This window comes from Pseudophryne corroboree, chromosome 1 (assembly GCF_028390025.1).
Source record: "Pseudophryne corroboree isolate aPseCor3 chromosome 1, aPseCor3.hap2, whole genome shotgun sequence".
Classification (NCBI taxonomy): Eukaryota; Metazoa; Chordata; class Amphibia; order Anura; family Myobatrachidae; genus Pseudophryne; species Pseudophryne corroboree.
The window spans coordinates 195,648,871-195,661,287 of record NC_086444.1 but is presented as its reverse complement, the minus strand read 5'-3'; the positions used below and the strand labels follow the sequence as shown (position 1 = coordinate 195,661,287).

At 41.9% G+C, this 12,417-nt stretch overlaps 1 protein-coding gene across 1 annotated transcript in view; it reads right to left on the bottom strand.

The window, feature by feature from the left end:
• The window catches only part of ADGRV1 (adhesion G protein-coupled receptor V1), a 1,000,765-nt gene that overhangs the window by 473,890 nt on the left and 514,458 nt on the right, over positions 1-12,417 (bottom strand). Inside the window, exons 70-73 of the mRNA XM_063964002.1 lie at positions 9,832-9,981; positions 6,300-6,773; positions 6,057-6,200; positions 1,187-1,358 (exon numbers count right to left, since the gene is read on the bottom strand). Coding sequence (XP_063820072.1) covers positions 1,187-1,358; positions 6,057-6,200; positions 6,300-6,773; positions 9,832-9,981 — 940 coding nt within the window. The remainder of the gene's footprint in view (positions 1-1,186; positions 1,359-6,056; positions 6,201-6,299; positions 6,774-9,831; positions 9,982-12,417) is intronic.

Sequence of the window (12,417 nt, the reverse complement as noted above, 5' to 3'; positions counted from 1 at the left end):
ATGTCTGCGTCTGTATACGAAGCATAGCAGAACTGATATCGGGAAAATTATAAAAAAGCTGTGGATGATACTTTTTACACAGATATACAGAGCTCATGGGCATGGTAACCATCGGCAGTACCACTATGCCAAGAGAGCCATGGAGACAAGTGACTGACAGTAGTGATGTCGCTCATTGTAAAAAAAAATTATATTACTGTGTGTCCCAACTCTATCACTAATTGTAATAATGTTTTTGAGAGCAGTACAGAACTCTGAACTGTGCTTTTCTTTGTCAGCTGGAGATGCTGAGCAAATCTTTTTCTGTGTTCACATTTCTTCTCACTGTAGGGATCATTTTATACAGCGCACCAGGGGAGTGTTCAGCTGTAAGGTATATTGTCACTGGATGCCTGCCATTTAAGTTATTTCGTACTCCGCCCTGCATTATTATTGTATTAAAAAAATAACTACTGTATTTACTGTGCACTGGCCCGCTTGTCAGGGCTTGCTACATCGTACAGTATTCTGTAGTGCCATATCCATCCGCTGCTTTTCAGCACTGCACTGGAGTTTTCATTAGTAGAACAATTACCACCAAGCAGTGAAGCTGTGTATTGCACGCTGTGGATCCTCTTGCACCCTTTCACACCTTACTTCGCCAATTTGTATGGTGCGACTAGGACGCCTGTATGGCACAGCAGCAGCAATGATGAGTGTGGCTACATCTGTACAGTATATCAACATACTTGCTGTTCTACCCATTCTTTGCACGGGAGTTTCTGATTTTCACGATTGTACATATAAATGAGTGTTAAAAATGTGGTAAATCTATAGAGATGTAGATTTGAGACATCTTAATGTTAGTAAATATTAATCCATGATTCTTGGCGTTACCCAAAGAGTACCCATAGTAGATACGGTAAAAAGCTACAGGACCATTCTTATAGTTTATTAAATTTACACACCGGAGGTGCAATCCAAATTTTAATCCTATTTTCCGTTTGGGCGTTATCGTTCACGCAACGCAAGCCACGCATCGGTAATGATGTCATTATGTCAACCCCCTTTTCATCCCCTAAGGGGAGGTTTATTAAAATTCTAATTACGTAGTTTCCGATTTCCCACCTGCAGAATTGCTATGTTAAATTGCAGACCAAATTACTTTTAGTGTCTTTAACATTACAACAAAATTTGTTTGTCTTACCAGATTCAGGTGAAATTTTACCAAGGCAGATGTTCTTTGGCATCTGGCCAAGCGGATATCCAGAACGCCAGTTTATGGTTATGGAACCAAAAGTACCTTCTCTGTATATAACAGCATGGCCTATTCCTGATGTAATATTTGTAAGTCGAAAAGCAAATGATTCAAAACCAACCTGCACAAGAAAGAAATGTATTTAAAGTTCACTAATATACATCAGACTCTAATATACCCTCAAACTCTCCACCTCTCTACAAAACTTCAAACAGGCTCTCAAGACACACTTCTTCCCCAAACCCAGTCGTCTCTCATCTTAAGCCCTCTGTGGCCCACGCTCACTTTCTACCCCATATGTGGCACCCCTGTCTGTGTGACCCTCCTATTTTAGAATGAAAGCTTTCACGAGCAGGGCCCTCTTCCCTCATATGCTTCTTTGTCTCTTACTTAACCTGTCTTCTTTTCAATCCGCCCTTTGACAGCACCAAATCCCTCAGTTTTCTGCCGCCCTGATACTTATTTCAGTGTTGTCTGCTGCCGCAGCTATATTTATATACCCTATACTTGTCCTATATTGCATTGAATTTAATTTATGTACTTTGTAATTGGGCGCTGAGGATCCCATGTGGCGCCATATAAATGAAGGATAATAATAATAATAATAATAATAATAATAATAATAATATTACCATTTTCTATGCCTGTGTATATATATGCAGGAATTTCAGTATATTGCACACTGAAATGTGTAAAAATGTATACATACCCAAGCCTTTAAAGAGTAAAGGTTTCATTGTGTACATACCACTGTTGTCAACCATCCCTAATTTACTTTTGGTCTTAATTCAGATGTGGTTGGATGTACTATCACTGCTGCTTCCTTTGAAGAAGCAGTGATAACGCTGTGCATGGGGATGCAGCTGGAGGCATCTATTACAAGCAGACACCTCCTGCTGCAGTAGTGATCCGACCTACATCCTAGGATGCAGCATCAGATCACTGACTCACCATCGGGTGGCTTGCATCACCCATGGTGCAGCGCAAGCCACCCATCGCAGAAGTCAGGAAATCTCTGTCCTACGACGAAGATCCCTGGCCTCTTCCCTGCCCCTAAATGGTGATATCACAGCCCCACTTTCACAAATGGAAGCCATCACCCAGACAAATGGAGGCCCCACACTGACAGTCTGCTACTGTCCAGTGTTGGTACTTTGTGGCATGGGGTGCAGGACTAGCTGGACCTGAATTAGGCCCAGTGTTATTATCATCAACCTTTATATGGCGCACACAAGAGTTTTGCAGTACATTACAAACTACATACACAGGCCCTCATTCAGCATGGATCATATTTGTAAAATTGCTCGCACACAGTTTTGCAAATGCGAACCATAGTAATGCAAATGCAGTAGGAGGTATTAAACACCTCCTTTCTGCATTTGCGATCCCAGTGCTACAGCCGCATTGCAGCTTGGAATCAACATCACGACTGATGGTCGCAATGTTCCCTACAGACTGCCAGCTGAGGAAGCCTCAGCTTACTTGGGCTGGCCGTTGCAGGGGAAATTGCGAGGCCAAGAAATCTGCGTCTGAGATGCAGACCTTGGTCTTCCCACTCCCGGAAAACGGCGACGACACTCCCCCATTTCCAGAAACACTGGAAGTCTCCGCCCACAGAACGCCTCTAGTTGTCAATCAAAGTGTGATCCACACACAGGACCCGCTCTGCACATGCGGGAAACTGCACAGTAAATCTCACAAGCGATCCATCCTGAAAGAGGGCCACAGTGCAAACAAGAAAAAATATGAAATAGACTTACAGTAGTAAACATGGCATACAATCAATGTAAGCATTATTACATATCCAGTTATACAACCGGCTGTTGAACACAAAGATTTGGTGCCACTGTGGGCAGTGGGGTGAAGATGATGGTATACATGGGAGATGGAAAAGTAAATGAAGGAATTGAGTCCTGCTTGTGAGAGCTTACAATCTATAGAGGACTGGCAGAGAGACAGGGGCGACACAGAGGGGAGGGACATTGAACGAGGAGGATGGAGAAATGGGTTAGGATGAGAGCTGGGCGGCTTTAATTAAGATGTACTGTAGGTTTTGAGAGCCCATTTTAAGCTTTGTGGGGAAATTTACTAAAGGTCGATTTGGGTCAATTTTAATTGATTTAAAACTGATCTCAATCGATGTTAAGTTTCAGGCGCTGAAATACACATGCACTAAAAGGTGATTTTTTAATAGAAATGTTAAAATATTTATAAATGTGTGTTTTGGCCCTGGAAGTACATCATCAATTTTGACTGATTTCCATCAATTTTAAATCGATCAAAATCAACCTATAGTAAACTCTCCCCTGGAGAGAGGTGAGGAGTCTGATAGGGGGAGGGAGAAAGATCATTTGCAAAAACCGTCCCAGGATTCAGTACAGGTTGAGTTTCCCATATCTGAATTCAATAGCCACATTTTTTGAGCACAACTGAAACAGTGACACCTTTGCTTTCTAATGGCTTAATTTACACAAACTTTGAATCATGCACAAAATTTTTACAAATATTGTACAGAATTACCTCAGGCTATGGGCCTAATTCACTACGGATTGCAATTGCAAAGCTGTTTGCAGCAGCTTTGTGATTACAATCTTTATCAATGCAAATACAGGCAGGTACTTATCCATCATGCAGTATCATCAGGTAGGGGTCTGATTGGCTCTAAATTTATTCTACAGCAGGACAACTACCCCAAACATACAGCCAATATCATTAAGAACTATCTTCAGCATAGAGAAGAACAATGAGTTCTGGGATAGAAGATATGGCCCCACAGAGTCCTGATCGCAACCAGGGTCAGAATAACAATGGGGCGGATGGAGCTCCAGCTCCAGGCCTCCACATAAAAATAGGCCCATCATCATGGCAGCATGATGATGACTAGCCACCAGATGGCCACATGGTTGGTTATAAATCATTTATTAAGATTGCATTTCTATTTTTCAAAACAAATTTATGCGATTTTTTATATTTTTACATATTTAGAGATACATTGGAACCGATAGTGTAGGGCCCACATGGCTCTGGCCACACCTAAACAGCAGTGATCACACCTCCCCCATTTCTCACAATAGGCCCTTGAATATTTTCAGCTCCAGGCCCATGTGGCCCTTAATCCGGCCCTGATCGCAACATTATCGAGTCTGTCTGGGATTACAAGAAGAGACAGAAGGATTTGAGCAAGCCTACATCAACAGAAGATCTGTGGTTAGTTCTCCCAGATGTTTGGAAGAACTGATGCTGTTTTGAAGGCAAAGGGTGGTCACACTAAATATTGATTTGATTTAGATTTCCCTTCTGTTCATTCAAGTTGCATTTTGTTATTTGATAAAAATAAACTATTAACACTTCTATTTTTTTAAGGCCTTCTTACTTTGCAGCATTTTTGCCACACCTGCCTAAAACTTTTGTACAATACTGTAATTATAAGCACTAACATTGAGAACTTATAATATTAAATTTGTTGCTGCACAGGAAGATAAGCAACCAATAGCTGACCTCCTTACATGTTCTGCAAGTACTATAAATATCGGAAAGAGGGTATACAGCGCTATGAACTGGATATAAAAATACACAATTTATTAAGAAAAGAATTGTTGCAACATATCATAAGTACTTATGTAATTTGTAAAAAATATATATTAACAGTAAATACTTTTAACATTTTTCACTATATGGAAAAATAGAGCAAGCTCAACACAGCAGTTTTAGATAGAATGTTATCACATATAGAAGCCTCACATGATCTCCTGTTTAAAGTCCATGGAAATAGAGCCACAGTCCCAGGGGTGCATTAAACACCTATCAGATGTTGTTCGTCCTTACGGAGTAAGATGCACAGACCTTTGTTGCTTGATTCCGGACATAAGGGTCCTATTGAGAGCTTGGTCCTATACTCCTTGTTCGGACAGCAATGATTTCCCCGTTTTTGCAAAGGGTGGACTTCTAGGCGTATTCCAGGATATCTGTGAGATCTGTAGTGGAGGACCTTGACAAAGCTGTTGACACAGCGAAACGCATCGGTTTTAAGAAGTCCTCCACTACAGATCTCACAGATATCCTGGAATACGCCTAGAAGTCCACCCTTTGCAAAAACGGGGAATTCATTGCTGTCCGAACAAGGAGTATAGGACCAAGCTCTCAATAGTACCCTTATGTCCGGAATCAAGCAACAAAGGTCTGTGCATCTTACTCCGTAAGGACTAACAACATCTAATAGGTGTTTAATGCACCCCTGGGACTGTGGCTCTATTTCCATGGACTTTAAACAGGAGATCATGTGAGGCTTCTATATGTGATAACATTCTATCTAAAACTGCTGTGTTGAGCTTGCCCTATTTTTCCATATAGTGACAAATTTTAAAAGTATTTACTGTTAATATATATTTTTTACAAATTACATAAGTACTTATGATATGTTGCAACAATTCTTTTCTTAATAAATTGTGTATTTTTATATCCAGTTCATAGCGCTGTATACCCTCTTTCCTTAATTGTTTCACAAGGGGTTAACTATCCCTTAAACAGCTGCTCTAGGTCAAACATCTCAATTTGCAGTGCGGGGCCTATTACGTTGGTAATTTTCCTTTGCTACTATGAATATTGGGCCTGATTCAGAGATGGATGGCATGCAGGCAGAAGGATAGAGGGAAACTGCGGGTGACAGCGCAATTGGGAATCTGCATGCAGTCATTCCTCCTCTGCCCATTTCAGAACCAGGCCCCCTGTGCTTAATTGCCAGTGAAATGTACTATATGAAAACTTCTACTTGTTTTCCCTCTGGTATAAGCAATGGACAGTTCAGGCACTGTTACTATACCTCTGAATTGGCAGCATTCGTCGGCACTGATACCGGAGTTGGCGTTTGTCCTTTCTGTATATGGGGCTTTCCAAAGGCACTCATACCCATCAGAGTAACATTTGTCAACTCGACAGAAAAATTAAAGCCAGGTAGAAGGAAAACCTGTAGATAAAAATGAGAACAAAAAACTGAGTACGTCTCCTAATACACTGTAGGAGGAGATATTTTATTCCTACAACCTGACTTGAAGAATATACTGACCTGGTCACTGATTGGCACTGCACTAACACCATAGTTTGCACCATCTGGAATCAGCACATTCATTACAATTGTCCTTGTACGATTTCCTTGTTCTGGTTGTCCAAAAGATACCTTATACTCCACAGTGACATTGCCAAATGTGCCGGCAAGTCTAGTGACATTAACTTGTACATAGCGACCCAAGTCACTGTTCACAATGACGGCCTGACTTGCAGGGTCCAAAAGGAACACACCGTGAGGTTCATCATTTGCCAGAACACTGAACCACGACACACTTTTGTCATTATCCAAATCTGCCCCTCCTTCCACAGAGGTCAGCTGAATCTTATAGGTCTCGTCTAGCTCTGGCACATCATCTGGAAGGAGCTGAATGGTTATATTTGCAACAATCTGACCATCAGGAATGATGACCCAACCAGAAGTCATAGTGAAGTCACTTTGAATATCCAAAACACTGGTCAACTGCCAATAAACCTTGGGAAAGAAAAAGGAATGCTTTATTTATGCAGCAGGTTTCTAAATACTTGGTCAGTGCTTTTTCTGATGGCCCCAATGGTACGTAATAGCATCACCTTGTTTTTTGTCTCAGTTTTAATCCTAACAACTACAGTAGTTCTGCAAACAGGAAGAAATCAGTGACATCATTTCAGACAGGAATAAAAGACATGTTCAGGATATGAAAGGTACTATAAATCTTATACTAACATATAACTTTAGTGTTAGCGCCGGGGAGGCGTGCGTCCCGGCCTTTGCTTAGGAGGAGGGACGCCGAGCCTCCCGCTGACCCCCGCCCGACGCCTAGCAACAGGCAGAGACCTGCAGCCCTCTTCACTTGAGATAAGGCATTCAAGGACCAAGATAAATCATCTGTAGTATGACTACCTAAAAAATTACCAGGAATTAGCCTTAAAATATAATTTCATTGAAAAATCTATTTATAATAATAACTATTCTCCAGGTAGCTGTTACAGAACAATTGTGAAACTGAGAATTATGGCTCATTTGCAGCGATCCAATGACCAGCACAAGTGCTACTCCTGCCTAATGTATAGAACAACAGGGCTGGGTGGAGGTGATAATCCAATGCTTACTCAATAACAGGAACCCACCAGTTGTTGAGGGGGAGGGAGAGATTTAAACAAGACGTATTTGTAATGGAATCATACTTTTAGGCACTGTTCTAGATGTACATTTGTATGTGATACATTTGCTGTAAGCAAAGTGCTTGGAATCAAAGAAAGACATTAGGGCCGGATTAACATGCCTCCATGTAGAAACACTGTAGGTCTGTAATCAAGCAGGGTCTTTGAGGTTCGGTATGACATCCCGGTGGTCGGGATGCCGGCGGTCATGTGACAGACAGCGGCATCCCGACACTGAAGATCCCGACATCGGAAGGTGTAGGTATTTTTTTTTTTAAATGGCAATTTCTGAGCGATTTTGAGGAGAAAAAAATTGTCAGTGAAGTGGTTAAAGGGTATGTGGGGAGGTCTGAGGGGTATATAAGAGGAATGTGAGGTGTCCTGCGGGGGCATTTAAGGAGCATGTGGGGAATACTGATGGTACGTAGGTCAATCTGTTTGGAATTTAAGTGTCCAGTGGAATGGTCTGGTGGCAAGTGGGGAGGTCTGAGGGGCCTTTAAGGGGCATGTGAGGAGTGCTGAGGTGCTTATAATTGGAATGTGGGGGATCTAATGGACATTTAAGTTTCATGTGGGGAGGTCTGTGGTGCATTTAAAGGCCCATACACACTAAAAGAGTCCCCGCCGATGCCAATATTGGCGGCTGCAGGGACATGTTCAGATGAGGGAGGGGGTCGTTAACAATGATTGGGAGTGCGCATCATTAACAACACTGAATGTACACACATTAGACGAGATTATAAAAGATCTCGCTCAGATTGGCCCTTCTGAGCGAGATCTTTTACTTTCTCTTCTAGTGTGTATGAGGCTTTAGGGGCATGTGAAGAGGTTGAATAGCAAAGAGATCAGAGGGGCATTTCGTGCATGTGGAGAATGTCAGAGGGGCATATATAAAAACAAAAAACATGGGTGGTCTGAAGAGCATTTAAGGGGCATGTGGAGAGGTCTGGTATGTGTAGAGGTCTGACGCACATTTAAGGGGAATGTAGTGAGGTCTGAGGGGCATATAAGTAACATGTGTGGAGGTGTATTGCCTTTCAGTATTCCAGATCGCAAATTTGAAAGTGTCTCCTTTTTCTAGAGATCCTTATCGTTAAAAAAATGCTGCCTTCCTAAGTCTATTAATAATTGTGATATACAGTATCTGAATGATTTTATCATATGACCACTATCGCTTAGCCCCAGTAGATTATATAATTTAAGCTCAACTCTTTCCTGATAAGTTTTGGATATTAAGGGGTATATTCAATTGAAGTCGGATCCATTCTGACATTCATTTGTCGGAATGGATCCGACCCGGCCTATTCAAAGGACTTCTCAATTCGACTTTTACAAAAGTCGAATTGAGATGCCGGGGGGGGGGGGAATGGGGGAGAGACGCGCGGGGGGGGGGGGGGGGGGGTAGAGCAGCGCTGCTCTCCCCGTCTGCCCACGGCTCTCCCCCTTCCCTCCTGTCTCACAGCCGCCGCTCCGTCCCCCCGTCACAGCCGCCGCTCCGTCCCCCCTGTCACAGCCGCTGCAGCTCCCCGTCTGCCCCTCTCTCACAGCCGCCGCTTACGGCAGCGTCCACCTGGCTCCAGCAAGCGAGGTCTCGCTTGTTGGAGCCGGGGGGACGCTGCTGTGAGTGGCGGCTGTCCTCCAGTGCTGCTCACCCCATCCCCGCCTCGGCTCTCCCCGTCTCCGGCGCTGTTGTCCCCATCTCATTCGACTTTTTTGAAAGTTGAACCGAGATGGTCGAAAAAAAGGGATCGGCAGCTATTCCGCCGATTCACATGCTTTTAGACAAGTCGAATTCATCGACTTGTCGAAAAATTTTGGGTTATATTGAATAGGTCGAATCACGATTCGACCTTAAAAAGTCAAAAACTGCCGTCTTTTCGACAGACGGCAGCTTTCGACTTCAGATGAATATACCCCTTAGACTCTGTACCATTTTTGTAGGCCTTCTCAGAGTTAAAGCTTTTTACTAATGTATTTTTAGGGATTGTGCCTCCAGAACTGTCAAAACCTTGCAAGACTTAAAATCTAATAACAAATGTACTATATCCTGACTATTCCTGCTACTTATACCTCTTCTTACACAACCATTTGGCTTTTCTACTGCTTGACTACACTACTTTCTTAACTTTAGACACACAAAGAGAAATATACACAGGGTTCCACCAGGTGAGGCCAATTCAGCTGGACTGTAGCTGATTGTCCAGGGATAATTATTTTATTGATTATATATGTTTTACTGTCACTGGGATGGATGTGTGATTTTCTTGTGCTTAGCATAATCACGTTTTGGTTTCAATTTTATAAAGTTTAATTCTTTCTGATTCATAATATATTCCTTACAAGTAACAGCTGGAAGAAAAAACAAAGGATGATGGTAAACACATTAGTACCGTAAGGTTGCCTAGCGTTCCTTGAACTCTCTTGACAATAAAAGTTATATTCAAGGGCCCCTCTGAGGCTTCTGGCTCTGTATAATTCTTCCTCAGAAGTGACTCAGCTGCAAATTGAACAATTCCATTTGGATCCCCAAACTTCTGTATCTAGGATGAAGGAGTTCAGAAGACACACAGTGAATACGTGATAACATCATTTAGTTCTTAGTAAAAGTTGAAATTTAAAAACTAGGTCTAATACTGTATATAGCGATACACTTATTCATATCAGTCCTTGATATGTACGTACACACACACACACACACACGCACACACACACACACACACACTAGGATTAACACACACACAAACTAGGATTAACTTGTTCAGAAGCAAAGTAACCTTCCAATATGTTTCTGTACTGTGGGAAATAACCATTTGATAGAAATAAAACACAAATATGGGAGAACATAAAGAAGCCACACAGATAGGGCTCTGGTTGGAATTAAATGCATGACCACTGCACTGTGAGGAGAGAATGCTAGCCACCGTGCAATTATGTCAATGCCTGTTATATATATTTATATATATATATATACACACTACTCAAAAAAATAAAGGGAACACTAAAATAACACATCCTAGATCTGAATGAATGAAATATTCTTATTAAATACTTTATTCTTTACATAGTTGAATGTGCTGACAACAAAATCACACAAAAATTATCAATGGAAATCAAATTTATTAACCCATGGAGGTCTGGATTTGGAGACACCCTCAAAATGAAAGTGGAAAAACACACTACAGGCTGATCCAACTTTGATGTAATGTCCTTAAAACAAGTCAAAATGAGGCTCAGTAGTGTGTGTGGCCTCCATGTGCCTGTTTGACCTCCCTACAACCCACACAAGTGGCTCAGGAAGTGCAGCTCATCCAGGATGGCACATCAATGCGAGCTGTGGCAAGAAGGTTTGCTGTGTCTGTCAGCGTAGTGTCCAGAGCATGGAGGCGCTACCAGGAGACAGGCCAGTACATCAGGAGACGTGGAGAAGGCCGTAGGAGGGCAACAACCCAGCAGTAGGACCGCTACCTCCGCCTTTGTGCAAGGAGGAACAGGAAGAGCACTGCCAGAGCCCTGCAAAATGACCTCCAGCAAGCCACAAATGTGCATGTGTCTACTCAAACGATCAGAAACAGAGCCCGACGTCCACAGGTGGGGTTTGTGCTTACAGCCCAACACCGTGCAGGACATTTGGCATTTGCCAGAGAACACCAAGATTGGCAAATTCGCCACTGGCGCCCTGTGCTCTTCACAGATGAAAGCAGGTTCTCACTGAGCACATGTGACAGACGTGACAGAGTCTTGAGACGCCAAGGAGAACGTTCTGCTGCCTGCAACATTCTCCAGCATGACCGGTTTGGCAGTGGGTCAGTAATGGTGTTGGGTGGCATTTCTTTGGGGGGCCGCACAGCCCTCCATGTGCTCGCCAGAGGTAGCCTGACTGCCATTAGGTACCGAGATGAGATCCTCAGACCCCTTGTGAGACCATATGCTGGTGCGGTTGGCCCTGGGTTCCTCCTAATGCAAGACAATGCTAGACCTCATGTGGCTGGAGTGTGTCAGCAGTTCCTGCAAGACGAAGGCATTGATGCTATGGACTGGCCTGCCCGTTCCCCAGACCTGAATCCAATTGAGCACATCTGCGACATCATGTCACTTTAATTTTGAGTGTGACTCCAAATCCAGACCTCCATGGGTTAATAAATTTGATTTCCATTGATAATTTTTGTGTGATTTTGTTGTCAGCACATTCAACTATGTAAAGAACAAAGTATTTAATAAGAATATTTAATTCATTCAGATCTAGGATGTGTTATTTTAGTGTTCCCTTAATTTTTTTGAGCAGTGTACATATATATATATATATATATATATACACACACATCTCCATATAGTGTGTGTGTGTGTGTGTGTGTGTGTGTGTGTGTGTGTGTGTGTATATATATATATATATATAGATAGATATATATATATATATATATATATATATATACACAGGTTGAGTATCCCATATCCAAATATTCCGAAATACGGAATACTCCGAAATACGGACTTTTTTGAGTGAGAGTGAGATAGTGAAACCTTTGTTTTTTGATGGCTCAATGTACACAAACTTTGTTTAATACACAAAGTTATTAAAAATATTGTATTAAATGTCCTTCAGGCTGTGTGTATAAGGTGTATATGAAACATAAATGAATAGTGTGAATGTAGACACACTTTGTTTAATGCACAAAGTTATAAAAAATATTGGCTAAAATGACCTTCAGGCTGTGTGTATAAGGTGTATATGTAACATAAATGCATTCTGTGCTTAGATTTAGGTCCCATCACCATGATATCTCATTATGGTATGCAATTATTCCAAAATACGGAAAAATCCCATATCCAAAATACCTCTGGTCCCAAGCATTTTGGATAAGGGAGACTCAACCTGTATATATATATTTTTTTATCTATATTTTTTTTGTTCTTTTCTTGTTTGCTGATCCTCCTCACATATTTTTTTAAGGTGCAATTGACTTGGGTCTAAATACCTT